A 27,028-nucleotide genomic window follows, 5' to 3' on the forward strand; every position below is an offset into this window, starting at 1 on the left:
TTCACTTGAATGCCTCAGGAATGGAGATTCATTACCCTCAGTGGCTCCCCCTCCCCAGCTGAACGGATCCTGGACAGACTCAGTCCAACATCTACTGAACAGGCAAACACTTCATCTCCTATAGTCCGGAGAGATGGCCTGGTGTTGTCTTGGTAAAGTTCATCACAAAGTAGGGGGTGGACATCAGTAGCCATTAAATTCATTTCTTTCTCTGTGGTATATAAGGGTGCCCTTCTGTACAGACAGTGGGCAACAGAATGCTTCCTAAACTTTAGGGCAACAGACCAGCTGGGGATCTGGGGGAAATGCACATTCTGATTCAGGAAGTCAGGGGGGCTACGTCTGCATCTGTGACGAGCTTGCAGGTGATGCTGCCACTGCTGGGTCCCAGGCCACACTTGAGGACCTGGGCTCCTCGGGGAGCAGAGTGGCTAACAGAAAGAAGACCACCCATGTGCAGCAAGAAAGTTGTCACATAAACACCTGAAGAAAAGGTTCTAAGGGTCATTTGGCCTTAGTAAAATACTCTACAGCAAAGTACGAAAGGTAAGAAACAGAGAACAAGGACCCTCAAAGTTGCCTCCATATAGAGTCACCTGGAGAGCATGTTCCCCGGGCTTCAGAACCAGAGAAACCAGGATCTCTGGGGATGGAGCCAGGCACTAGCATTGTGGAAGCTTCCCAGGTGACTGCAGTGAAAACAAGTGCTAAATTTAAAACCAATCATAGCAAATGCACATCTAAATAAGTCCACCCGTAGACCTGCATTTTAGGCCACAATTTATTGCCTTTGTCCGGGCGCCTGGGTGGCACAGTAGGTTAAGCAACCTACTCTTGGTTTTGGCTCAGGTCATGATCAAGCCCCCTGCTGAGCTCCGCACTCAATGGGGAGTCTGCTTGGGATTCTCTCTCCCTCCCACTAGTGCTCTCTCTTTCTCTCTAAAATAAATAAATAAATCTTTAAAAAAATGTATTGTCTTTGCTCAACACTCTCATTGACTATAACTGAAAGAGAAAGATCATTCTTTAGTATTAATCTTCATTTAAAATTGTCAGTTGTCTTAGAAGACAGGAGCTGGAAAGACAAGGATGGTTTGATTGCCAACAAAGCCAGTTCCTTTCACTTACCGCCCAAATAATAGATGTCCCCTGAATCAATCTGCCCACGCAGGGAATGAGCCACAGAAGCTGCCTCACCATCCACCATCACACTCAGATGATTTCCTTTCAACGATAAGGACACTGAATGCCACTGCCCATCGCTTAATCCAGCACCTGGAGGTAAACAAAATCAGGTAAAAGAGATTCCTAAAAACCCTATAGATGTTTCTAAACAGAGCCATGCTTGAAAATAATATGATGAAGATCTAAGACCACCTACCAAAGACCACTACGAATTCATCTGAAACCCACCAGGTTATTCAGCTGTATTATTTTTTTTTAAAGATTTTATTTATTTATTTGAGACAGAGAGAATGAGAGACAGAGAGCATGAGAGGGAGGAGGGTCAGAGGGAGAAGCAGACTCCCTGCTGAGCAGGGAGCCCGATGCGGGACCCGATCCCGGGACTCCAGGATCATGACCCGAGCTGAAGGCAGTCGCTTAACCAACTGAGCCACCCAGGCGCCCCTCAGCTGTATTATTACTATATATAACCTTGGTAGACTATTTAGAAAAATATATCATATATATCAATATAACTCTTCAGAAAAATGTATCAGCAACTTAAGTATTAATAAAACATGAAAATTCCTTGAACAAAATGTAAAGTTAAAATAGTATCACATTAAAGCATGCGTGTATGCATACTCAATCACTGCATAAAATCACTGTCTAAAAATGGACAAAGACTGGTAGGAAATATTCTTAAATATTAACATTAACTTTTGGGTGAGGGAATTGTGTTTGCTTTCATTTTATGTCATTTTTCCATTTTCCCAAATTTGTTAAGGCACATTCCAGCTATTGCTATGTTATTATTCTGAAAAACTGATATTAGTCCCCCCTAAAGCAGCCACTGTCTCTTGAATCCATGAGGCAAAATATCTATTTTTTTCTTAAAGTGATGGAGTTAGGGCTGGACATGTGGTTGAACCACTGCCCAGCGGCGACCAACTGCATGTGACTTCAGCGTCTGCTGCACACTTCCTGGCCAGGTCTTAATGGAAATCCAATGCTGTGTCATGCAGAAGACAAATCAGTAAATAGTAGGTACCCCAGAGTTTGTTACTTAGTATGTACTAGATTATTTTGTCAAAGCAAATAATCCCTGAGTTTCGGTGAGGAACAATTAAGGGTTTGGTTGTCGCTCTGGTCCTAGGCCAGTCGGGGCTCCACTCTCTGTGCCCCCAGTATTTATTCACACAGGACTGAGGCTACTGCATGGCCCCATTTCTGTCTCATGGCTGAGAAGCAAAGGTACTTGGCAGAATCTTGCTGCGGTTTCTGCTCAGATGTGGTGGATGTCATTCGTTCAAAGGTAAGGGATTCCTCCCCTCCACGGGGAGATCACGGCCACTTCCACACCCACAAAGATACCTGTTGCTCTGAAGGAGCCAAGTGAACAATTAGAATCTTTAGAAATTGTCTTGGCCACCAGGGTAGGAGGTCATAAAGAAACACTTTAGCTCATTTAAAAACAACAAAGTGATAATCGTTTGATTTCTTTGATGTCATGCCTGAGTATGCTCATGAGCCTGCTTGACTCTAATCTGATCATCTTAGGGAATTGTCCCGATGTATCAGCCTATACCTCTTACAAATGATAAAGTTACAGACTGCTTAGAGCCGTCTAAGTTTGGAAGTCAACCTGCAAGAATGAGGAGTTATTTTATAGCTCATGGAGGTATTGGCCCCAAAGAAAATATGGCCATGTTTCCGTTGAAAGTTAACCAGTCATATTTAATTTAATATCAGAGTTTGGCCCAAGTAACCCAATCAACCACGTAAATCCATGTCCCTCAAATGCTCTTCAATATGTCAACTATACTGCAATTAGAAATTAAAATTAAAATACATCTTTTTTGGTTTTGCTTGATCTCTCATCAGTGACGTTGACATGGACTCGAGATCCGCGTGCGTGGGAAATATGTTTCTGACCTGACCCTGAAGGTCATAGACCCTACTGTAAAAATAGCGATACCTTTGTTCTCCTCAGATTGTGAAATATGAGCGATGGTACTTCCCAGCACACACTTTCAGGGAGGGGACACTTTTAAAGTCACTAACAGTCCCTTCAGCTCTTGTCTGTGTACACACATTCAGTATAATAAAAATGCCAGACTCTCACTTTCTGTGTCATATTTGTGAAGCCAAAACTGTTTCAAAGACTCAACACTGGTTAGGTTCATGAACAATGATGAGAAGGCCGAGAACAGAATAAGGAGGATTTCGGTGATGACACTGGTCCTGAAGGAAATCCCCCAGCCCTGGAGCTAAAGGAAAGAGCTAAAGCTAAAAAACAAGAATCTGTGAATGTTCCTTCCACTCTTGTCATTCAGTATTGATTTTATTTTTTTTTTACTTTTTTATTGTTATGTTAATCACCATACATTACATCATTAGTTTTTGATGTAGTGTTCCAGGATTCATTGTTTGTGTATAACACCCTGTGCTCCATGCAGAGCGTGCCCTCTTTTTTAAAGCTTACATAAAATCTGATATTAAAACCCAGTATTTAATTTGGTGTGTGAAATACTCCCTCCAGCTCCCTTCCCCCCCACCCCCACCCCCGCCACCTACCCATCTGTCTAGGACATAGAGTTATTTCATGGGAGAACTTGCAGAAAACACTCCAGAATATCTCCTTGAACGGGTAATAGATGCCATTTGCCTCTATAATAAAAGACTGTTTTTAATAAAATTCAACATGCTCATTTAAAAGTGAAATGCCTGCACTTATATTCATTCTCTGTTTCTACCCATTATAATTCTCACCCTTTGTGTTTCTTTTATGTATGTCCTACCCTCCCCACTTCTGATGGAAGGACGGCATGTCTCCCAGGCATGGGAGACTACAATTAAAAGATGGATGGAGAAGGGAGGATAGACTGTTTCTGATTTGCGCTCCTGCCCAGCCCCGCAAAGGTTTCAGTCTGGGCGGGGCGGTTGATGGTCGCAGCATTAGTTTTGGAATCATGAGAACTAAAAGTTACAGAGTGGTTGCTGACTAGCAGGTACTGGGCTGACGGTTCGTAGACGCAGCACCATTGCTTCTACCATCGGTCACACTGGGGTCACTTCAAAGACGAGGACCCGAGGCTGTCAGAGAACACAGGTGCTGCTCATGGAGCCCATCAGCTCCAGCAGCAGAGGCAGGTCTGGAAATGAGCCTGGGAGGCGAGTCCTCTCACTCACCACCCCCACTGGCTTGTGTCAAATCTATCCTGATGACAGAGAATAATGCCCGGGCAGTCGAGGCCCTTCGGGAAAGGGTGGGATTGTGTCTTTTCCTGCAGAAAGGGAATGCACGCTTCCTCCCTCCTCCACTGCCCTTCTGTTCCCACCACGCTCCGCAGGCCCAGTTCCATAAAAACACACACACTAGATTATACACCTTTGCACCTTTCTAGATCCTTTCAGAAACATATTGAGGTTAACTATTAGGAAGAAGGATCTAAAAGCTGGAAAAATGCATTTAATGCGATTTACTTTTAAAATTAAAATTTAAACGTAATTTAAAATGTGGTTCTTGGTTTGGTAGGGGCTTTTGTACTTCATACAAGGTTTGAAATGAAAAACCAACTGCAATCTGTCTCGTTTTCCACATACTGCTGCACCTCGTTTTACTGTGCTTTTCTTTATGTGCTTTGCAGAGATCACACCTTTTACAAACTGAAGGTTCGTGGCAACTTGCCCAGAGCGTGTCCTCTCAGGAACATTTTTCCAACAGCATCTGCCCACTCTGTCTCTGTGTCACAAATCTTTCAAACTTTTTCATTACTATGACATTTGTGATGGTGATCTGTGATCAGTGATTACAACTCACTAAAAGCTCAGGTAACAGCATTTTTTAGCAATAAAATATTTTTTAATTAAGGTACATATATTTGTTTTTCCAGACATAAAGCTACTGCACATTTAATAGACCACAGTATATTGTAGACATAACTTTTATATGTGCGGGGAAACCAAAAAAATTCATTTAATTTGCTTTATTGCAATATTTGGTCTGGAACCAAACCCGAATATCTCTGAGGCATGCCTGTATTTCAAATGTAAAAAATATCACCCCTCAAATGCTTCTAAAAAAGGCAGCAAGAAAAATTCACCTCTGGTTTGCTTTCGGAAATTAACACATTGCACTGAAAAAGCTTAAAAATCAATGCAATAAAACATTTGTGTAATATTTCAGTGCCGGCCTTCAAAAAAAGTTAAATAACTCATACCTGTGTGTTGGAAGGGAGAACAGTGTGTACTCACATGAAGCAACAGTAAAACTATCTCTTTTAGTTAATGCGACATGTGGCTTATAAATCTACACAAACCAAGATTGAAGCGATTTCCTAAATTGGACTTGACACTCTTGGCTCTGCTCATTTGTTGAGGTCCACAAGGAAACTCCGTACGCCGGTGGTCAGATTTTTTTCATTTATAAAGAGAAACAGAAAGCTAAGTTTCATTCCCGGCTTTCAATCCCGACCTGGTAACCCTGTGTCAGGCAAGATGTTCTTCCATATTCAACATTCGTGGAATGGCACCTGCCTGGGTTTAAATTTTCATCAGCTCAAATGCAAAAGAGTTCCCAGAGTCCAACGATAACATGACTCTGGAAGTCAGTTTAGAAACGTGGGTCCTTCTTGGAAGACGAGCAGAACATTCACCCATAGTTCTAAGAAACTTACCCAAAACAGGGATTCCCAAAGGAAGCAGGATGCTCGCAAAAAAGGGAAAAATCGTAACTTCAAATAGTATCAAGACCAGAGTGTGTATAGGTTCAAAAGACAGTTATAAGAAACCTATTTTCTCAAGAGGATTCAGGCTTAGGCTACTGTGTTCCAGTATTTCAAGTTGACTGCCAATTACTAACCATCAATTTATAAATAAGTTACTTTTTAAACTTTTTGATAGGTATGTGTGATGTAGCCAACTTTGTGTCACACTGACTCACACACCAACGGCCTGGAGATACCTAGTTCAAAAGTAAAAGAAATCTAGTTCCTTCTAGAAGGATTACGAATATCTTATTGATTCAGTTGCTCATTTATTGCAGAGATGACGGAAGGACGGTACAGTCATGGCAAACGCTTATTACCTGCTGTGACGTCCCTCGCCGGATGTCCAGGTTGGGAGAGACTCAGCTTGAGTTTTCCATCATTAAGAACGAGGATGAGAGCCCCTGGCCCGTGTCGAAACTGAGAGGTCAGCAGCAGCCCTGCGCTGTTCCACGTTCGAAACTGGAAAGCGACCGACACCTTGTCCTCCCCGGCAGAGCCTGGCAGAGCCAAGTAACTCCTGGAGCTCAGAAAAGTCACGGGCACAATTTGAGGGTGTGAGCACGAGAAGGACACATTTCCCTGTGGGTACAGCGGAAGAGGATTTAGGAAGGGGCAGGAGGGACAACTTTACTTCATTAAAAATGGGCTTTCCAAGATTTGCAGTTTCCTATCAACCTTCTAGCAAACTAGGACTTAAGAACTAGGCTCCCCATCCAACTTAAATCCAGATTTATCTGATAGGTCCCTCAAACCACAGCACTGCCCTAACTGGGCAAACGTATTTCTGAGTCTTTTAGGGAAGCTGTGTCTCCTCCATTTCTGGACATCGGCAAAGGAATCTCTTTCCCAGTCCTCGTGCTGGGCAAGGGATACAACAGAGGAGACAGATATCTTCCCTCAAGGTATTAGACATTTATATCCAGTATGAAGCTCAGCACCAAGAACCACATACTCCGAGAACTTTCCTGCACTGTCCTTGGTTGTGTAAACGTGCTTAGAGGTCTGTCACTCAGGTGACATGTACATCTGACTTAGGTGGGCCACGAGCTTTGACCCATCTGACAGAAAGGATGTGCCAGCCTGGCCATCCCAAGGGCTGGCTGGCTGCCTCTCTGAAGCTCACACGGGCCGTGTCAGCCAGTGCGTTCACCCAACCTAACGTCTGACCTGACTGGCAGGCTGTTGTTATTTTTATTTCATTCTATTTTACAAAAAAACACAACTTTTATCTTTAGATTATGTCTATTGCTCCAGGAGCAAACTTATTTTTAATCATAGTGCTTGGAAAGAAGGAACTTAAGTTCTTAAAGTAACTCCAGTTAAGATCTCTACAAGTGGGGCACCCGGGTGGCTCAGTTGGTTAAGCGGCTGCCTTCGGCTCAGGTCATGATCCCAGGGTCCTGGGATCGAGCCCCACGTCGGGCTCCCAGCTCAGCAGAGAGCCTGCTTCTCCCTCTCCCTCTGCCTCTCTCCCTGCTTGTGCTCTCTCTCTCTCTCTCTCTCTCTCAAGTAAATAAATAAAATCTTAAAGAAAAAAATCTCTACAAGAATTTTTCCTGAGATTGGATAAATTTTCATAAATTCCAGAGGAACATAGGCCCAAACATTGCCCTTCCTCTCCAAAATATATCATGCAAAGAAATAGAGTAAGATGGGACTTAAAGAGCAGACACCAAAGCATACATATGATAAAAGCACTGTAATCAAGTCAATATGGTATTGGTGTAGGAATAAACATAGCAGCAGAGCCCAATAACTAACCCACAGAAAGACCTGAGAATATATGTCCAGCCAGTATGTAATGAAAGGTATGATTCAATCCTGTGAACAAAGGTTGCACCTAGTTACTAAATAGTGCAGGAACAAATGGGTACCCATAAGGCATAAAATTTCAACTGATCCACATAAAGGATAAATCCTAGACAATCAAAGACTTAATTTTTTTCAATTTTAAAATAAGTAAAACCAACTTAAAACTTTTTATGGGAAAATCCATGAGACTATATCTAGAGTCTAGGTTTTCAGAAGCATTCCAAAGCAAGACCGAATATTACAAAGCTATAAAAAAAAATACATAGACACATTGACCACATATAAATAAAAACATTTATATACTCAACATAGCATATCACATTTAATATAAAAGATACAATATATAATATATAATTATAACATGATCTTATATTTAATATAAAATTGATTAATCTGAAAAAGTATTTGGATCATGGATGAAAAAGGGTAACCTATCAAACATAAAACTCTCGTATAAATTGGGGCACCTGGGTCGCTCAGTCGGTTGAGTGACCGACTCTTGATTTCAGCTCAGATCATGATCTCAGGGTCCTGAAATTTCTCTCCCTCTGCCCCTCCCCCACTCGTGCTCTCTCTCTCTCTCTCTCTCTAAATAAATAATATCTTTAAAAAAACTCTCATAAATTGACAAGAAAAAAAATTAATAAAACTAAAAATGGCAAAAGAATAAGAATCAACAATCACCAGAAAAGCAAATCTAAACAGACAAAAGGTTATTTCATTCATCAGGAGTCAGATAGCAACAATCAGGTATTAGTTCATGTCCACTGAGCTGGTAAGAGCCTGAGAGCTGTCTGACGACGTGTGGCTGCTTGAAACGTGAGGGGAGGGCTCTGTCGTACATTGCTGGTGACAAATGTCATGTTACAGGTTTTTCTTGGAAAACAACCCAACAACATTTATTAAAATCGAAAGCTATATAAAACTTTCAACCGGGAAATTCTACACCTGAAACCTTTGCCATCAGAATAAAAGACCCAGTATCTGAAAACAGAGGCGTGATTGCCTATTTGTGGTAAAACAGAAGCAGAAATAAAGCAAACGTCTTGATTAGGAAATAACTTTCCTAATGGAACCCTGAGCAGCCATTACAACAGAGAGCTGCAGCTGATGGCTAGAAAGAATTCCTACAAGGTTAGGGGCGCCTGGGTGGCTCAGTCAGTTGAGCGTCTGTCTCTTGATTTTGGCTCAGGTCATGATCTCAGGGTCCTGGATCCAGCCCCGGGACGGACTCTGCACTGAGTGTGGAGTCTGCTTGAGATCTTCTCTCTTCCTCTCCCTCTGCCCCTCACCCCTCATGCTCTCACTCTCTCTCTCAGTCTCTAAAATAAATAAATCTTTTTTTAAAAAAAGGTTTAGCTGAGTTAGAAAATCGAGATGGAGAAAAGCTTACATAAAACAATCCCATTTCTGTAAACGATGCTAGATACGGAGGCATCGATATTCACAATTATGCGTGTGAAGCTGAGGGTACTGATCCGTAGAGAATTCAGTTATAATGAACCAAAAACATGGAAGGACAGATGCTAGTTTAGTAACACGCCAGCCTGGGTGGAGGGCCTGCAGCCGTGTGGAGAGATGGAAATGTGGCAACACTCCGACAGGGGTTAACCTGCTTCAAGATAACACGCTCCTTACTTGCTGACCTAAGTTCCCAGATCCATAGCAGACAGACCGCTGGCCTTGAGGATAGAAGGACCCGAACCTTCCCAGCTGCCTGCCTGAAGCCACATCTACCTTCTGAAAAGCCAGCAACTTTTCTGGTAAAATGTTTTTCTGTTTTAGGTCACACGAATGATTTTACTAACCTCCCTTTGTGTATCTGTGGGCTCTGCCTCCCTTTGCTGAAACAACGGAGCATTCCTGCACATCACAAAAGAGGAACCAGAGAGCCCCTGAGCACTGAGATAAGGTTTGTGGCCAGCATAATGGAGTCTGCACGTGATCAAGAGACGCTGCAGACCACCGCTCTCCCTTTATTGCCGAACTCCTAAACCCCTCTAAAAACCCCTGGCAGAAACCTTGCAGTTGGCCTTTGAGCAAGAGTCCACCTTCTCTCCAGGTTGCTGGCCTCAAATTAAATTAAGCTCAAATTCTTTTCCAATCAAAATTCATCTCTGGAGTATTGGCCCTCCGAGCGAGTGACAGGCAGCTGAACTTGGAGTTCAGTAACAGGAGAAAGAAGCAAGAGGAAATCAATCACAAACAGAGACCCTGCACTGAAAAGTCTTTATTCGAATGCACTGTGACATATTTACAAAAGCATGCATCTGTTTCCATACACGTGCAAAAACTGAGAAACCTGATGGGGAGGAAGGGAGGGCACTTGTGATGAGCACCGGGTGATGTATGGAAGTGTTGAATCCCTAAATTGTACACCTGAAACTAGTGTTTTATGCTGTATGTTAACTAACTGGAACTAAAATTTTAAAAAATTAAATTTAAAAATTAAATTAATTAATTAGTTAATTAAATCAAATATGAACTAAAAGGCATATATGATTGGCACATCCTCTGCCTTCAGAAGAAACATATTCTAAGACTGGATCAATCAGACAAGCTGCAGTTCCCTTTTCTCTAGACCTCGCATATACACTTTCTTACCATGATGAGGATCTGTGGTTTGTGTTTCTTGGACAATTCAATGACATCCACTCCATTATAGTAGAGATTTTCAAAGCAGCCGTGAAAGTTTTTATGTGGGAATGCCACTGATTTTCCGTGTCCAGGAATCCCTCCAAAGCTGATCTTAGAAAGAAAAAGTGACATAAATAATATTGTTTAATGATTTTCTGATTATCTGCCTAAAACATTTATGCTTAGCAGGTACAGGATAATTGCCTCAAATCTATCTGGCATATAACATTATCATGTTAATTTCAAGTGAAGTTTTAGATGTCGATGTACCAATGCTTTCTTTATTATATTTAGATAAGTAGGTTAAATACCCCTTCTTGCAATCTGCTACTCAAATGGCTATGTCACTTCAGTTGACGGGGAATATTGTACATTCATTTCCACGGTCACTCCTGATCTGTGTGACAATGCAGCTGACTGTGTTGACATTCTACTTTATAAACCTTTCTAGAACCCAGACTTCAGGGTCCTGGTCTTTGCCATGATGCTGCTGATAGGTTAGAATAATGAAGCCACTGATAATCTCATTCAGGACCAGGCTCTCCAGCTGGTCTCCTCTGCTGAGGCCACTTATACTAAATGGATGTTGAAATCCTCCCATTTGCTCTGATAGATGTGCTGAGCAGAACTGGCAGAACAAAAGGTGCACTTCAGTGCAGGTTAGATATGAGTAGGCAACGTGCTGTGAATATGTTGAGCCTGTAAGTATCCCAAGAAACAGTATTTTGAATCGCGTGCTTTTGGCTCGTTTGTTCCTCGAAAAAGCAGGTTGGAATATATGTTGATTACTTCTCCAAAGTACCCTAGATTGCTAATTCTGTTTAGGATTGCCCTAAAACACAAAGAAATCTCCAGGGGAAAGGTTCACAGCCAACACCAGATGTAACACAGAAGAACTGTCCGAACAAATGCATTTTCACGTGCACCCGTCCTACCGATAGCTCTTCATCTACACATCTCCCAGATCTAGTGACTACTTCCTCTCATGTGAAAACTAACACCTATGAGTGCTACACCGTTTCCACAGTGCGCGTGTACATCTCCCACCACGCCGACGTCACCCGTGGGAAACGTTTCTAAAAAACGTTCCAAATTACTAGCAAACGGAATGTCTCTCTGCGTTGCGGTATTTTCTTAGAAGGTTATGGTGCATTTAAATAATAAAATCTGTAATACTTAAAAAGTCATGTTCACACCTCATAATCAAGATCCAAATAGCTGGACTCGCCCTTTGCCTGGAAATGCTGAGTGTGCCTGTCCACAGTGAAGTTGACATGTGTATTCAGGAGCTCGATGAGGACTGAATGCCAGTGCTCGTCATCCAGCAGGCTGCCCAGGGTGAGGGTCACACAGGTGTCAGGGGAGGGCAGGTTAGCGTGGCCTAGAAGGACAGGAGAAGCAAATGAACCACTCCATCCAACTCAATATGGCTACCATGTGGGAGGTCAGCACTTCTCCCAATTACTTTCCTTACATCCTTCTATCCCGAGAACTGGTCAGTTGCTTTTATCTTAGCCTTATATACGACCTTCTCTCATTCGTGAATGATTTCTTCTGTTTCATGTTTTTATTATTATTAATTATTGCATTTTCGAAAATATCTTCTTCCTAGAACCTCATGTACAGTACTACCTCATAAATTCAGTGACCCACCCTTATCTTTACATTACCAGGTTATTTACTGAACTTAACAATATTACCAGGTTATTTACTGAACCAGGTTATTTACATGTCTTATACAATTATCAAGCTATAAAATTTTTACATGTCTTTATATGTCTTTACATGTCTTACACAATTATCAAGCTATAAAACTTCTTACAGTAACGTATATTCAGGATACATGCATATTGTCTATAGTATACCTCAACTGTGGAGCGACCATGGTTCCATTTGCCTAGACCGTTCTGGTTTACACCTATTGCTTCAGAGTAATTATTTATAGGGTCTTCTTTTTTTCTCAAAAGTGTTCTGTTCAGGATAAATTAACTACTTAACTGTGAAAAACTAAGTATAAAAAGATACTTTCATCTACATAAGCATATTTTCAAAAACACCCACTTATAGTTTCTTACCTGAATTAAGGGATAAGATGAGTTTTCCTTTAACTAATTCCAGGGTGATGTGTTTGCCATTTTGTCCTTCTCTGTGGAGTAGAATCCCATCAGTCTGCCTGGTTTTAAATTTCAAAGAAATAACATCTTTTGTTGGACTCACGGATTTCTGATTAAATGTGTATAGCAAGGAGCTTTTTCCATCAAAATTAACCATCTCAGATCCTACAGCGGGAGACATTAAAAAGTAATCTAAGTATAATACATCTTTACTCATGCACTGAAATGAGCAAGTCGACACAAACACACACAGACATAATACATCTCTGGTTTGTTTAGTACAGAGGGAAAAAACGGTGCCGCCAATTCTCCCTTGATACCAGTAGTTGAGATCCCTAAACTCCTCTTTGCCTTTTTTTTTTTTTTTAAAGATTTTATTTATTTATTTGAGACAAGAGAATGAGAGACAGAGAGCATGAGAGGGAAGAGGGTCAGAGGGAGAAGCAGACTCCCTGCCAAGCAGGGAGCCCGATGCGGGACTCGAGGATCATGACCTGAGCCAAAGGCAGTCGCTTAACCAACTGAGTCATCCAGGTGCCCTCCTCTTTGCCTTTTCTGACATTTTCCTTAACATGTATCATCTAGAAATACTTCTGTTGACCAAGCCCAATTGCTTCTGCCTTTGCATTGGCCACTTCTCATCCTGTAAACAATGAAGATCAGTAAAGAAGTTGAAGTCACTCCCCGCTGCATCACATCATGGCTACGAAGCTGCCATTGTCCCTCAGCTTTCTGATAGTCTTATTTTTCCAGCTATCAAGGTCGCTTGCATTGTCTTTATTGAAAAAGTTATATTTTATCATTAATGTAAAAAGAACATTGGTCAAAGCAATTGAAGACAGAACAAGAGATCCACAAAGGGATTCATATTGCCCAGAAAAATATCTCATATTTTTCATATTTCACAAGTAAAAAGACAAGACATTATTGTGCCTTAAAAAGACAAAATCATATGATTTTACTCATATGTGGAATCTAAAAACAAAAAGAAATGAATAAACAAACAGAAAGCAGAATCAGACCTATAAATGCAGAGAACAAACTGGTGGCTATCAAAGGGACAGGGTGGGGGGATGGGTAAAATGGGTGAAGGGGAGTGGCAGGTATGGGCTTCCAGTTATGGAATGAAGAATATAAGTCACGGTATGAAAGGTACAGCTAGGAAATATGGTCAACGATATTGTAATTGAGTTGTATGGGGACCCGTGGCAGCTACACTTGCAGGGAGCATCGTATAACCTATAAAGTCATCGAATCACTATGTTGTACACCTGACACTAACGTAACATTGTGTGTACACTGCACTCAAATAAAATTTTTAAAAAGAAAATTTTTAAAAACGTGTATGTGTAATAGATGAAGGTGTAAGAGAAACCCAATGAAACAGGAAGCTGATGTCTTTTGAGCCAATGATACGATTTTGTTTAAATTTGTGGCTAATGTGCACTGGGACCTCCATTTCATTCAGATGAACCAAAATATTTACAGTAAGCCCTTTATGTTTGCAACTCTAAGGAATTTATTTCATGTGGCCACCTTTTGAAAATTCAGGAGTTTGATTTTGATTTCTATACATGGTGGAAAATACATAAACATGGTAGTGTGTCTAAAAATCATGGAAACAAGCAGTCATTCGTCATTGCATAGTTCAATGCATGTCTGATAAAAACATAACCCTTTGTAAAATTCAAATGATGTCCTTTAGTGTGTCAGATGACAATAAAGTAATGAGAATTTTATAATGAAGGATTTAAATGTTTTCACATTTTACTAGTATAGTTTATCCGCCTGGACGTCACTGAAAGGCAATAGTAATAATTAAGGCTCATTTCTGTAGTTAGTGAAGAAGTAATGTTTGTTCCATGAATGATTTTGTCAGGCTTATTTTGATCAGATCATGCCTGTCCCCAGCTTCCTTGTTGCCACTATTGTTTTGTAAGAGTAACATTGGTCTTCTAGGGATGACGATGTCCTGGCGTGTTGGCTAAGCACAGAATCCTGGGCTCCATCCCAGAGTTGTGACCCTGCTGGCCTGGGGCAGGACCTGAGAATCTGCATTTCTAACGTGTCTCCTAGCGATGTTGATGCTGCTGGTCTGGTGACTACATATGAGAACCACTGCTCTAAAGAACCTAAATGATATTTCCTGGACATTCCCTCAGGCAAAATGGAGTAGTGAAAAATTTATTGGATTCATAGAAACACAAAAGAATGGCCTTGAAACCCTTTTGTTCTCATGTTTTCCTTTTCTCTCCAGTGAGATCACTAACACTTGTACCTAGAACAATCAACCACATGTTAATCATCACATCATATCTTATGAGGCGCATTTAACATGTATTTTAACAGGTTCGCTAAGCCTCTAAGGGGTCTGAATTATAACCTAGATATGTCGTCAACTGAATAAAACAAAACCACTTCAAACAATATATCTTGTAGTATTCCTGGTAGTTTCACTAAAATCTTAAATGATAACAAATGTATGCTCAGTGTAGAGGGTAAACACAGCACAGATAAAATTCAGGAATTGCTTTTAGAAATCTGGAATGTGAGGTTGCTCCTTCTCTTCATCTAAAATGACCCATATCACTCTGCAGCCTGTACGGCTCCACAAGCTAATTTTTAAAGGTTCTTTAAAAAAAAAAAAAAAAGTCGTGGCAGAGATCACAGGTGCCCACAAAGCCAAAAATGTATGCTGTCTGGCCCTTTACAGACGCCTGTCATCCCACACTCTGCGGCATCAACCAGTGATGGTTTTTGTGCTGGATTCCTGACTGCTTCCAGGTGGCCATGATAAGAACCAGCTCACAGCCAGACGTTGCGATCCTTCTTCAATTTAAAAATTAAAAACCCTATTTTAGATGGGAAATCACAAATTTAATTATTTTTGTTGATCTGCCTGTTGCATAATTCAATACATTTCATTTGTGGCTATTCCTGAATATATATTTATGAGGTCAAAAAATAGGTAAATATTTTGGCTCCTGTGTAGTAATATAAAAGATTGGTTTTATATGGACAGTCTTCCATAGCTTCAGATTCTGCTTTGGCAGGGATTTTGCTTTGGCAAATACAGTTTTGTTATGAAAAGACCATTTTCCCCCACTTTTCCTCCCTCCCCTCCCCTCACACTGCCCTGACTTAATTTCCATTCATTCCCCAAGTACAGCTCCATTTTCATTTATTTTTTTTAAGATTTTATTTATTTATTTGAGAGAGAGATAGAGAGAGAGAGAGAGCATGAGCAGAAGAGGGGCAGAGGGAGAGGAAGCAGACTCCCCGCTGAGCAGGGAGCCCGACGTGGAGCTCGATCCCAGAGCCCTGGGATCATGACATGAGCTGAAGGTAGACATTTAACTGACTGAACCACCCAGGCACCCTCCATTTTCATCTAACATGGGTGTAGCGCCCACCAGGTGCAGGGATGCTGGGATGAAATCCAAGGGGACAGACAGCCTGGCCCTCCCAGAGCCGACAGTGCTTCCCTCACCTTCTCACTTCTGCTGTCATGAAAAGAATGCATTTCTCCAGGAATATCCTAGTCTTACTGTGGGTTGCTAAGGAAACTAGAGACAAGGAAGCTCACAGTCAGGATGGAGGAAGTAGGAGCAAGGGGACTCTTCTCTGGGGAAGTGTCTGGAAAGAAAGAATGTAAGACCTTAGCAATCATATGGCTCCTGTCACATGCAATTTACAGATAGGCACCTGAAAGTAGCCCACATGGTTCAAACAATGGGCTATACTGTTGATCAAGAAGCCCTGGTGTGGAGCCCACATGATAAATAAGAGTACACATTATCACAAAGATGACTTACAACAGGAATATTTAGATTGGAAACTCAATTTTAGGCCTCGTCAAAGAGAATCAATTCTATAAAATGTTGTTTACTAATAAACATTCATAAATCAATCTGAATATCTGAAAACAAACTGACAAGTTACTAAATATAAAATAACATTTTTAAACATGTGTCACTCATACACAATTTTTAAAGGCAATAGATTTTTTAAAATTAAACCAAAACATCATATTGTGAGACAGAGAATACTTAGCCCAGTGAATTTGTAGCTAGCTAGCTAGCTAGCTAGCTCTCCAAGTGCAGATGGGGGACAGCCCCAGGCAGGCCCCCTTGAGTGTAATCTCCACTAAGTAGAGGTTCCCCTCATCTTCATGCCACATGTTAGTGATAGTCATCAAATTATAACTTCAGTTAATAAAACTAATAATTATCAATTAAAATCATATAAAATTAGAAAAACACTTCCTATTTTCAATTAAGTATCACATTTTCTATTTTGGAATACAGGTTCTGTACTCTTACAATAGATGAAACTATTGTTTCCCATTCTAATTCATAATAAGTGACCTCTGTTTCAAGTACCCCAATTATTTAATTAGTTGAATTACATACAAAGACATTTTTCATGAAGCCTTCTCTTCAAAGTTAAGTGTGATGCTAAGCGGTAATTTAATGCATTATTTTGGTGTTTTTATTCAAATAAAAAATGTTAGAGTTGATTATTTGTATTAATTATGGGCATTTAAAATTTTATTATATTTATATTACATATATTTGTATTACATATATTTATATTACATATATAAATTTATATTTATATTATATATATTTATATTACATATATATTTATATTTGATGACTATCACTAACAATATTATGAAAAAAAAAAAGGGCCCACACATACTAGCCGTTTAGGGAAAGAAATCCATTTTATCAGTAGTGAGACTAAATTTGTACTGATAGACTCATAGCTTCTGAATCTGGTCCCACAAACAGCCTTTCAGAACAACACAGAGCAGTAGATCAGAGAAAGGGCTGGAGTTGCCCTGTGAGGGTCCAAATCCTGATTCTATTGCGGAAAGCCTTAACCCGTCTGTGCCCGTTTCCTCATCTGCAGAGGATGAAGAGGCCTTTCCCACACAGCATTGATACGGAGTATTAGCTAAGTCAACATCTAGACAGTGTGTGCAACAGCGCCTGAAAAACGGGTGTTGGCTACATTATTATGTTAGGGCACTGGGTGAAGAAAAGGAAGTGCCACAAGAGTGAGAGCCGTGTTTATGACTTCCACTCCTGACCAAGATGGAGTAACCAGATTTACTCTCTCACTTGAAGCCAGAAAAAAATAGTGTATGGGGGGTGGCACATAAAACAATGGTCTTCATGATGCCCAAGAGATGAGAGACATACAAGATGAGCCCTGGAACACCACTTGGGGCACTGCCTTAAAAGAGTTTCCAGGTCACAGGGCAGGAAGGAGAAACTGGGGCAGATTCCAGCAGACGCCCTGAGAAGAGGGGACAGGGTCAGGGGTCTGATGGGAACAAAGCACCTGGAGTCCACAGGCAGAGCATGGAGCAGAGAAGGATAAACAGTGAGAACACTGGTGATCAGCATTCAGCAAAGAACTGATCAGTGCATGCGAGTGATGAAGCTCATCAAGACCAGGAAATGAACCATCTAAAAGGATGAATGGGAAAGAGTGCTGGCATGAACACAGCATTGGGAGCAGTACCCACTGTATCATCCAGTCTGGAAACCTCACCAGTCTTTGCCATTGGGTGGAGGGTCTTACCTCAGTGGTGAGAATAATTACCCTAGACTAAACACTGCTCTGGTTTGCACTAACAAATTTTAAAAGCAAACCTAAAAGGATCAAATCCTTTCAATTCAGGGTATCCTCGAAGAAAGCTCAAGCTATAAGAAAACAAAAATATCCAGCATCAACAAGGTAAAAATCAAAATGTCTGGCATCCACTCAAAAATTTCCAGGCATACAAGGAAGCTGGAAGGTATGACCCACAATGAGGAAAAAAAAATCAATCAAAACAGAACTGACACCGATATTATAATTAGCAAAGAAAGACATTAAGGTAGTTGTTATAACTGTCATCCATATGTTCAAAAAGTCAAGAAGATACACAAAAGATACTTTATTTTTTTTTAAAGATTTTATTTATTTATTCATGAGAGACAGAGAGAGGGGAGCAGAGGGAGAAGCAGGCTCCCCGCAGAGCAGGGAGCCTGATGCAGGACTTGATCCCAGGACCCTGAGATCATGACCTGAGTCAAAGGCAGATGGTTAACCGACTGAGCCACCCAGGCGCCCCACAAAAGATACTTAAAAAAAAGTGAAAATTACAATGTCTGAGTTGAAAAATACACTGAATGGGATTACTGGCAGATTAAACATTGCAGAAAAATAGACCAGTGAACTTGAAGACACATCAATAGCAATATTTTCAAGTGACACAAAGAGAAAAAAAATAATAATTAAAAAAAAACCCCCAGGACATCAGTGAAGTCATGTAAGAAAACAAAGTCAAACAGCCTAATACATGTTTTATTTGATGATAACTGGGTCTTTTAAGGAAAAGAGTGAAGAGAAAATTTAGAAAAAAATATTTGAAGAAACAATGGCTGAAACTTTCCAAAGCTGATGAAAACTATAAACCCACAATTCCAAATAACCCAATGAGCTCCAAACACAAGAAACAGAATAAAACAAAACAGAATCAGACCAGAAACAAATTGCTCAAAATCTTAAAAGCAGCTAGAGAAAAAAGGGAATGTCACATCCGGAGAAACATAATTACAGATGGCGGCGGATTTCTCAGTGGAGAGGATACAAGTGTGGAAACAGAAGAGCGCCATCTTAAACCTGATGAACAAAAAAATGTTACCCTAGAAGTCTATACTGAGTTAAAGTAACATTCAAAAATTAAGGCGAAATACCAACTTTCTTCAGACATACAAAAAGTGAAAGATGCCTCACCAGCAGATCTATGCTGCAAGAAAACATTAAATGACATCTTTGAGGGGGAAGGAAAATTATATGTGGAAATATGGATCAATACAAAGGAAGAGAGAACACCAGAATTTACATGGGTCAATGAATGTGTTTATCTCATTGTATATAAAACACAAACTCTTATATTGCATATAAAATAGAATGTTAACATCAGGCTTATAAATATTGACACTTGCTGAGGTTGCTAAATAAAACCTATAAATTTTTGCTGCAACAGTCAATACATTTTTTAAATAAACACAATATTTTAATTTTTTTTTAAGTAGGCTCCATGCCCAGCGTGGAGCCCAACGTGGGACTTGAACTCACGACCCTGAGATAGAGACCTGAGCTGAGATCAAGAGTTGGACGCTTAACTGACTGAGCCACCCAGGTGCCCCAAATAAACACAATATTTTAAAATGGCCAATTACATGTTTTATTCCCTCATTCTCTTCCCTGCGTACCCATTTTATTTTCATTGCCTGATTTGACACAGGACTAGAGTGTCACGTGGATGACTGGTAAATCCCCATGGTGGTGGCCATTCTGTACCTACATATTCCATATTCCTAAGGATTCATGCACTCCTTTCCTTCCTCTTTTCTCTCCTTCTGTCCTCCCCTCCTTCTTTCTCCCTTCCCTTATTCAAACAATCAACACACAAATAAACGTAAGATTACGTTACGAGAGCACACCACATCATGGGAATGATACAAGCTCAAGGGAATGCTTGAGAAGACACCGACCATGAACATGGGTAGTCGAAGTAGAAAAAAAGGAAGAGAAGACCTCCCAAAGAAGAAAAACAATCGAGAAAGAAATGAAGGTGGACCTGGGGCCAGTGTCGGTGTCTGTGGCTTCAGAGACCTGCGTTGAGGATGTCAATGTGGAATTGATCAGAGTGTGTAACTGTTACTGAAAATCTAAGAAAGTGGAGGACACCCAAATGGAGTTCTTTTTAGAGTGCGATACAAAGCCTAGAACAAGTTTGTGGGGAATATGGCACTGGACACACGGGGCTGCTGGAGGGAACGAGGAACTCTAAGAAGACCCCATATACTCCACGTCCACTCTCGGAGTCGGGGGAAGGGAGGGATTTTCAGGTAGAGAACACATGTGTGCCAAGCCAGGAAGCGATGAAAAATGCCTGGTGTTTATAGGAATAGCGAATATAGCTGTAATTGGAGTTTAAAGAAATGAAACCAAAAAGAGAAGTTGCATCTAAGAGACATTATATGCCAAGATAAGCAATCGGACATTTTCTCAATATCAACAGAGCAGTGAAAATAGAAATGGGGGGAAAAAGACAATAATTAGCTCTTTGGGCTATAAACCATATCATATTCAATTACTGTCAAAAATAAAAGTACAAAGCTTTATGCTTGAACAATTATTAATAATAAAAATGAAGACCATACAGAGACCCCACTATTAAGCAATGTACTCTGTCTAGTTTTACAAGTCGTGATGATTATTATCAGTCTACAGTTTTATGCTAGGAGCCCCCTGTGCCCGACAACTCGTGTTTGCTGAATTTAGGATGCACGCAAGCCCTTCTGGGGACCAGGCCGGCAGCTTTGATCTCCCTGGTACTGACCTCTAACCCAAGGAACTGGAGTAGTATCTCCTCACGAAGAACATCAAGCTAATGGCAAATTGCCATCAAAGAGCATGTTCTGCTTTGAAGTCAGTAAACCTGAAGTTGTTTCCAAAGTAATGGGAGAAAGGAGAAGCTAATTTTATGGGATCAAAGAGAAGACAGAATATCGGGTGTCCCAGCCGCTTGCAGCAGTGAGCACGTTCATGGATTTCAGAAACAAAAGGAGGGAAGGAGATGGCCAATGGAAAGAGGGAAAAAAGACTGAGAGCATCGCAACACCATCTCCGCTGAATGTTGCACGGAAATGCCAACCAGAGACAGGGTTTGGAAATGGAGTGAAAGCGGAGCCTGTCCTCGGGAAGACAGATGGAGCTGAGGCCGAAGGGGATCCTTGAATCTAGGATGGGGTTGCTTCTGGGATGGTGAGCCTCACCTCCAAAGGCCTCATTGTCTGTGGGGTTAACAAAGGGGCGATGGTGTCATTGCTATGCAGCCCCTCCCTGCTCCTCAGTGCCCACACCCTCCCGGATCCCTGAGCCACCAGAAGCCGAGATTCCTGCAGCCACTGTGCGCATGATCCTTCCTTCCTCCTTCCTGGAAGCCCCTCCCACCCCCAGCTCACCTCCCAAGCCCTTCACTTTGAAAACTGACTGACCGCTCTACTCCCTAGGCCCCAGGTTCGTGTTCCAATATTTTACATTTGTTTTGTGCAATTTTATGACTTCTCATAAAGTCTTGACAAAGAAAAGCAATCATTTTAGAAGGGCCCCCCACATCCATTCCCTAACACAGTTCTCTGCAAATAGCAAGTGTCCGATAAATTCTTATATGGCACGGGAGGGAATAAAGAAATGAAAGCCTGAATAATATAGTAGTTATGAGAACCAAATTTGGGGAAAAAGACATAGTTGTTAAATCCTAGATCCAGTATATAATAGTTCTGGCAAACATCTCCATTTCTCCAAGGCGAAGATTCTTCCTCCTCTGATGCAGAAAGCTTATTACTATACCAGATCCATTTGGCTGTTGTGGGAGTTGAATGAGAAAATGTCTGTAAGGTAGGATCTGACACATTACATATTTTGCATATGATAGATCTTACTGACACTTTTCTGCAAAGCTAATGCTCTGATCAGGTATGAAATGAAGTGTGACCAAAAACCCAACCTCCCAAGATGTTCCCATCCAACATACTCTTTGGGTTATTCTCCAGTTTTCTAGATTTTTTGGAATACTTTTTTTCTTTTGGACTCATTTAAGAAATTCCAGTATATTCCAGATCATCAAAATGGCAACTGTACAGTCGATTCCCCCACAGATGTCACTGAATGCGTTTCTGCTTGTGTTCATGCTCACGTTGGCTGCAACTTTTGTCACTCTTCTCATTATTGGGGAAAAGAGGGAAGACACAACTCATAAATGATGTTCAAATGAAGGTTCACATCAAGGAAAGTGGGGATTCAAGCGGTGAATATGGGAGAAGCACGGAGTCATTGCGGATTACGGGGAAAACAAGATCACCTGCTGTCACCTGCGTCCCCACACCAGAGTCACCTCAGTGTCCGAGAATAGCACCATCCGTCACAGTGAATTACTGTTGTTGACTTGAACCTCGTTATTTTTATGATGCACCCACTCTAAAATAGGGACCCTGCTCTCCTCTGGGAATCTAGGATTCTGAGGCTCAATTGGGGCGCACCTCTACATTCAACTAGAAAATAACCAAAGACAGCAATATCCAGGCTTTCCATAAAAAACAGTTTTACATACAGGGATATTTAAAAGGCTGAAAAAAGTCAAGCTCAGTTTTCAGCCTGGACAGAGCATGTCCCTCTGTCACTGATCTTGGCAGGGGTGGGGGGCTGCTGGGAGGATTAAACACCACTTACGGTATGTGCATCCATACACTTCTATCCGCATCCCGATCCTGCCCTTAGGGTTCCAGGCTAAGGGGAGGAAGCGCAGGAACCTGGCTTCGAAGGGAGGCTGGAGTCGGTAATGCACCACACTGTCCGCATTTGTGTTTCCTGGAAAACCCTGGTTGAGAAGGGAGAAAGGGATCAATGTGTCTGCAGAACACGGAGTTCACGTCACTTCTCTTGCCCAAGAGCGATGGAGGCTTCACTGTTAATATGCAAAAGGCTGCCTGCTTTATGGAAATGCTGCTAATGTTTTTTTGTTTTTTAAACGTTTTTTAAACGTGCCCTCTTTAATACCTATCACCAGGCTAACCCATCCTCCCGCCCCCCTCCCCTCTAGAACCCTCAGTTTGTTTTTCAGAGTCCATCGTCTCTCATGGCTTGTCTCCCCCTCTGATTTCCCCCCCTCATTCTTCCCCTCTTGCTATCTTCTTCTTTTTTTTTTTTCTTAACATATATTGCATTATTTGTTTCAGAGGTACAGATCTGTGATTCAATAGTCTTGCACAATTCACAGTGCTCACCATAGCATATACCCTCCCCAAAGTCTATCACCCAGCCACCCCATCCCTCCCACCCCACCCCCCACTCCAGCAACCCTCAGTTTGTTTCCTGCGATTAAGAATTCCTCATATCAGTGAGGTCATATGATACATGTCTTTCTCTGATTGACTTATTTCGCTCAGCATAACACCCTCCAGTTCCATCCACGTCGTTGCAAATGGCAAGATCTCATTCCTTTTGATGGCTGCATAATATTCCATTGTGTGTGTGTATGTGTATATATATATATATACCACATCTTCTTTATCCATTCTTCTGTTGATAGACATCTTGGCTCTTTCCACAGTTTGGCTATTGTGGACATTGCTGCTATAAACATCTGGGTGCAGAAAGGACTGGCATGATATATTCAGAGCACTAAATGAGAAAAAATATGCAGCCAAGAATACTATATCCAGCTGCTAATGTTTAAGAGGATGTGACAACCTTTCTTCAGGGCCTAGATTAGTCACCATTGTTCTAAGTTTTCCTTATTTGCAGGGTGATTTAAATTTCAGTGGCACCATTAAGCTGGCTATAAACCGGCTACCCTTGAAGGCTTGCTTTTGGAAAGGTGCTCTTCCCCTAAAGCATTTCCCTAATCTCTAAGCAGTTAAAACGCTCACAAGCAGCCCCACATCCAAGGCAATCAAGCACAAGGATAACCTGCAGTTTGTGCAGTAAGAACACTTAACTCTGGGATTTGAGAGCTGGAAGGGACCTAGACAGGGTTCTAGTTCAAAACCCTTCATTTATAAATGCAAAACCAAAATCTAAGAAAGTAGGAAGATTCTGCAGCAGTAGGATAGCTATTATCTAGCATGACCAAGACTAGATTTGGGGGCTTTGGATATCAATCCCAATGTTCTTTGTGTGTGTTCAGGTTGCTCCAAGTTAGCCGCACTTCGGGAGCACCCAGGAGACCCATGATGGAGGGGTGTGCTAGCTCAGACATGGGCACCTGGCCTCATGCTAGAAGGGGCCAACATGAGAGCACAGGATGTTGTTACAGGGAATGTGTGACTCGTTTCTCATGGCGTTGTTTTTCATGTAAATATCAGCATGCATATAGGGAAACCCAAAAAAAGGGTGATGCTTCCGTATATATACACATTAATCATAGATATGTTACTAACAAGTTAATCAATTTTTTTAAAGGTAACACATACATGCAAGAAAATTTACAAAACACAGCACAGACTCCAACACACAGGACGTGTGTTCCCATGCAGCCTCTGCACCCTGTCCTGGCAACCTCTCTTTAACAGTGTTGACCGAAGTGTTCTGTACTTTTATTCAGGGGGTGGGAAAAGATGGGTGGGTTTCAGATGACATGGATTTAGTTATCATCCATTCAGCCATCAGCAAATCCACTCCTGCTCACCCCTGTGGTCTTGCCTACTTCAGTAAGCATTAACGCCCACACATCAGTATTCAGGCCATAGGATGCATCAGAAGATCACAACTCATGTGTAAATAATTTGTCTGTGCCTGCAAAGTCCACTGAAATGCTGGGCTCCTCTGTCCTGCCACCTGAGCCCCAGAACCTCCTCTCGCCTCCTTCAGACCAGGATTTCAACGGGCTCTTTCTGCTCTGAGCATTTTAGAGTCTGCCCCTGAAGCTTTATATCCCTTTTTAAAATTGATCCCATCAATTTTTCATCAGATTCTTCATTTTTCCCAGATGGCCTATGCAATAGTGGAGCCTAACAACCTAAGGTTTTCCTAATAGTAACACAGCATCTTAATAGAAAATGCTGCCCCATCCAAGGACCTTGCCAGTTTATGCTCTGAAGACAAACTGTTAGAGCCCCAGCTATGGTGTGTCTCTTTTAAAATCTAATGTCAAATGTTAAATCTATCTAAATGCTATCAGTTCTTTGGAACCCACCGTCCAAAGTTCAAGTTCTGCACTCTTTGATCTCTCCAAGTTTTATCATCCAGAGGGTCAAAGATGTTCTTGTAATATTCCTTCCTATGATAGTAATAAAACTAAGGGACAAGGGACTTGACCCTTTCTTATGTTCACTTGCACTAGAAGGACAGACTCCACTACCCACCTGCAGGTAAAACAAACAAACAGATATAACCATGTAGCACAGGGCCAAAGCTCTTAGTTCAGCCAAGAAGGCTGCCTGCCTAGTCGTTTTGCTTGGTGAAACACCAGATCTGCCTTAACAACCAAACCCAACCAAACCAAGCCCAATCGCTACTCAGGGTTGTAAGCCATGAGAAGCAGGTATGAACAGATGGAACTAGGAATATAGAAAACCCAAATGTGATGGCAGTCCCAGTTTCAGACACTGTAATACTTCCTCTTGGCTAGTGAATGAAACATCAACTGGGAGGCCCTCAGTCATTTCTCTCTTGCTCAGTGAAAGCATAACCTTTGCCCAATATCATTTTTCAAGGGTTAGCAATTGTTACGCCAAGATCAGGTAAGCCCTTTCCATTGCCGCCATGCTCCAAATGGGAAGTCGGGAATGTGCACTCCCCACCCCCACCTTCCTGCTGGAACCACAGGCTGGCGTGCCCAGGACCTGCACCGTACCAGCGCCACCACGTTCCAGCATATGGTCTTAGCTATTATTATAGGCTGCCAGCCACACTTCCTTCATCTACAAAACCAGCTTGGTCAAACCTAACTCTAAAGGTTGAGGTGCCATTAAGTGAGATACTATCTGAACAGTCATGTTCCCACTCTTGCCTAGAGGTCCACGAGGGTGGCCACCGTGGCCGTGGCCATGGCTGCCATTTTGGTTACTGTGGGCACATTTGGCAGAGGCAGCTCATTTGTCAAACTCTGCATCTTGTTACTTACATTCTGTCTCAGGTTCAATACCCAAGACGTGCAGATCAACATTCAAGAGAGGGACGTCGGCTCCTATATCCACTGTGAAGCCAAAATTATAATTCAACCTAAGAACTGAAGTCAATATTTATTTGAGTGTAACTGACAAAAATTCTAAACATCAGTATAAACCATATAATGAAATGATTTCCTAGGAAGGATACTTTAACAAATTATTTTATTTTCCTTGGATATCATTACTTCCTTCTGGAGTACTTTGTTTATGGAATAAAAATTCTGAACACAATGTTTCAGATTGTGATGACAATGCCGTATGGCAAAAGGAATTTCTAGTTCTGTTTTAATGGAATTCAGACAGAATGCTATTTAAGAAATATTTCAAGTGGCAATAATGTCTTAACAGCCTATGAAAAGAGGAGATTCAGAAAGCACTCTTTACAACTCCTGGGAATCTGCATACAAAACAAAACATTCATCACGTACAATTTTAATTATATTCAAATACTTGGAACATATGTATGTGTATACACCTATGCAATCATCTTTATTCATTCTAATTTTAAGGAATTACATTATTCTTGTCTTAGGTAGAACTGTCAACAGTCCCTTTGGGTACAGATCAATAATACATTTCTTTAAAGACACAGAAATTAAATGAAATGAGTTTGGCACACGAGGGATCCCTACTAGCATGTCACTCTCACTTTTGGGGCTCATTACTGAAATGATCCCATATATTTTTGTGAAGCTAATGTTTATCTCTTAAGAGATGGTAGAATCTATTCTTTGCCTTATGTACTTTTGCTTTGGGGTTTCCAGAAAACACTGGATGCACAGGCCAC

General features: G+C 41.3%; 1 protein-coding gene across 4 annotated transcripts in view; it reads right to left on the bottom strand.

The window, feature by feature from the left end:
• The window catches only part of LOC118026358 (contactin-associated protein-like 3), a 177,659-nt gene that overhangs the window by 74,070 nt on the left and 76,561 nt on the right, over positions 1–27,028 (bottom strand). For all 4 annotated transcript variants that reach the window (XM_035029173.1, XM_035029174.1, XM_035029176.1 and 1 more), the window contains exons 4-9: positions 22,802–22,949; positions 12,461–12,664; positions 11,582–11,766; positions 10,353–10,496; positions 6,254–6,515; positions 1,129–1,275 (exon numbers count right to left, since the gene is read on the bottom strand). In XM_035029173.1, the coding sequence (XP_034885064.1) occupies positions 1,129–1,275; positions 6,254–6,515; positions 10,353–10,496; positions 11,582–11,766; positions 12,461–12,664; positions 22,802–22,949 (1,090 nt within the window). The remainder of the gene's footprint in view (positions 1–1,128; positions 1,276–6,253; positions 6,516–10,352; positions 10,497–11,581; positions 11,767–12,460; positions 12,665–22,801; positions 22,950–27,028) is intronic.

Source organism: Mirounga leonina, unplaced genomic scaffold (assembly GCF_011800145.1).
Source record: "Mirounga leonina isolate KUSES-001 unplaced genomic scaffold, KU_Mleo_1.0 Mir_224, whole genome shotgun sequence".
NCBI classification, from domain to species: Eukaryota; Metazoa; Chordata; class Mammalia; order Carnivora; family Phocidae; genus Mirounga; species Mirounga leonina.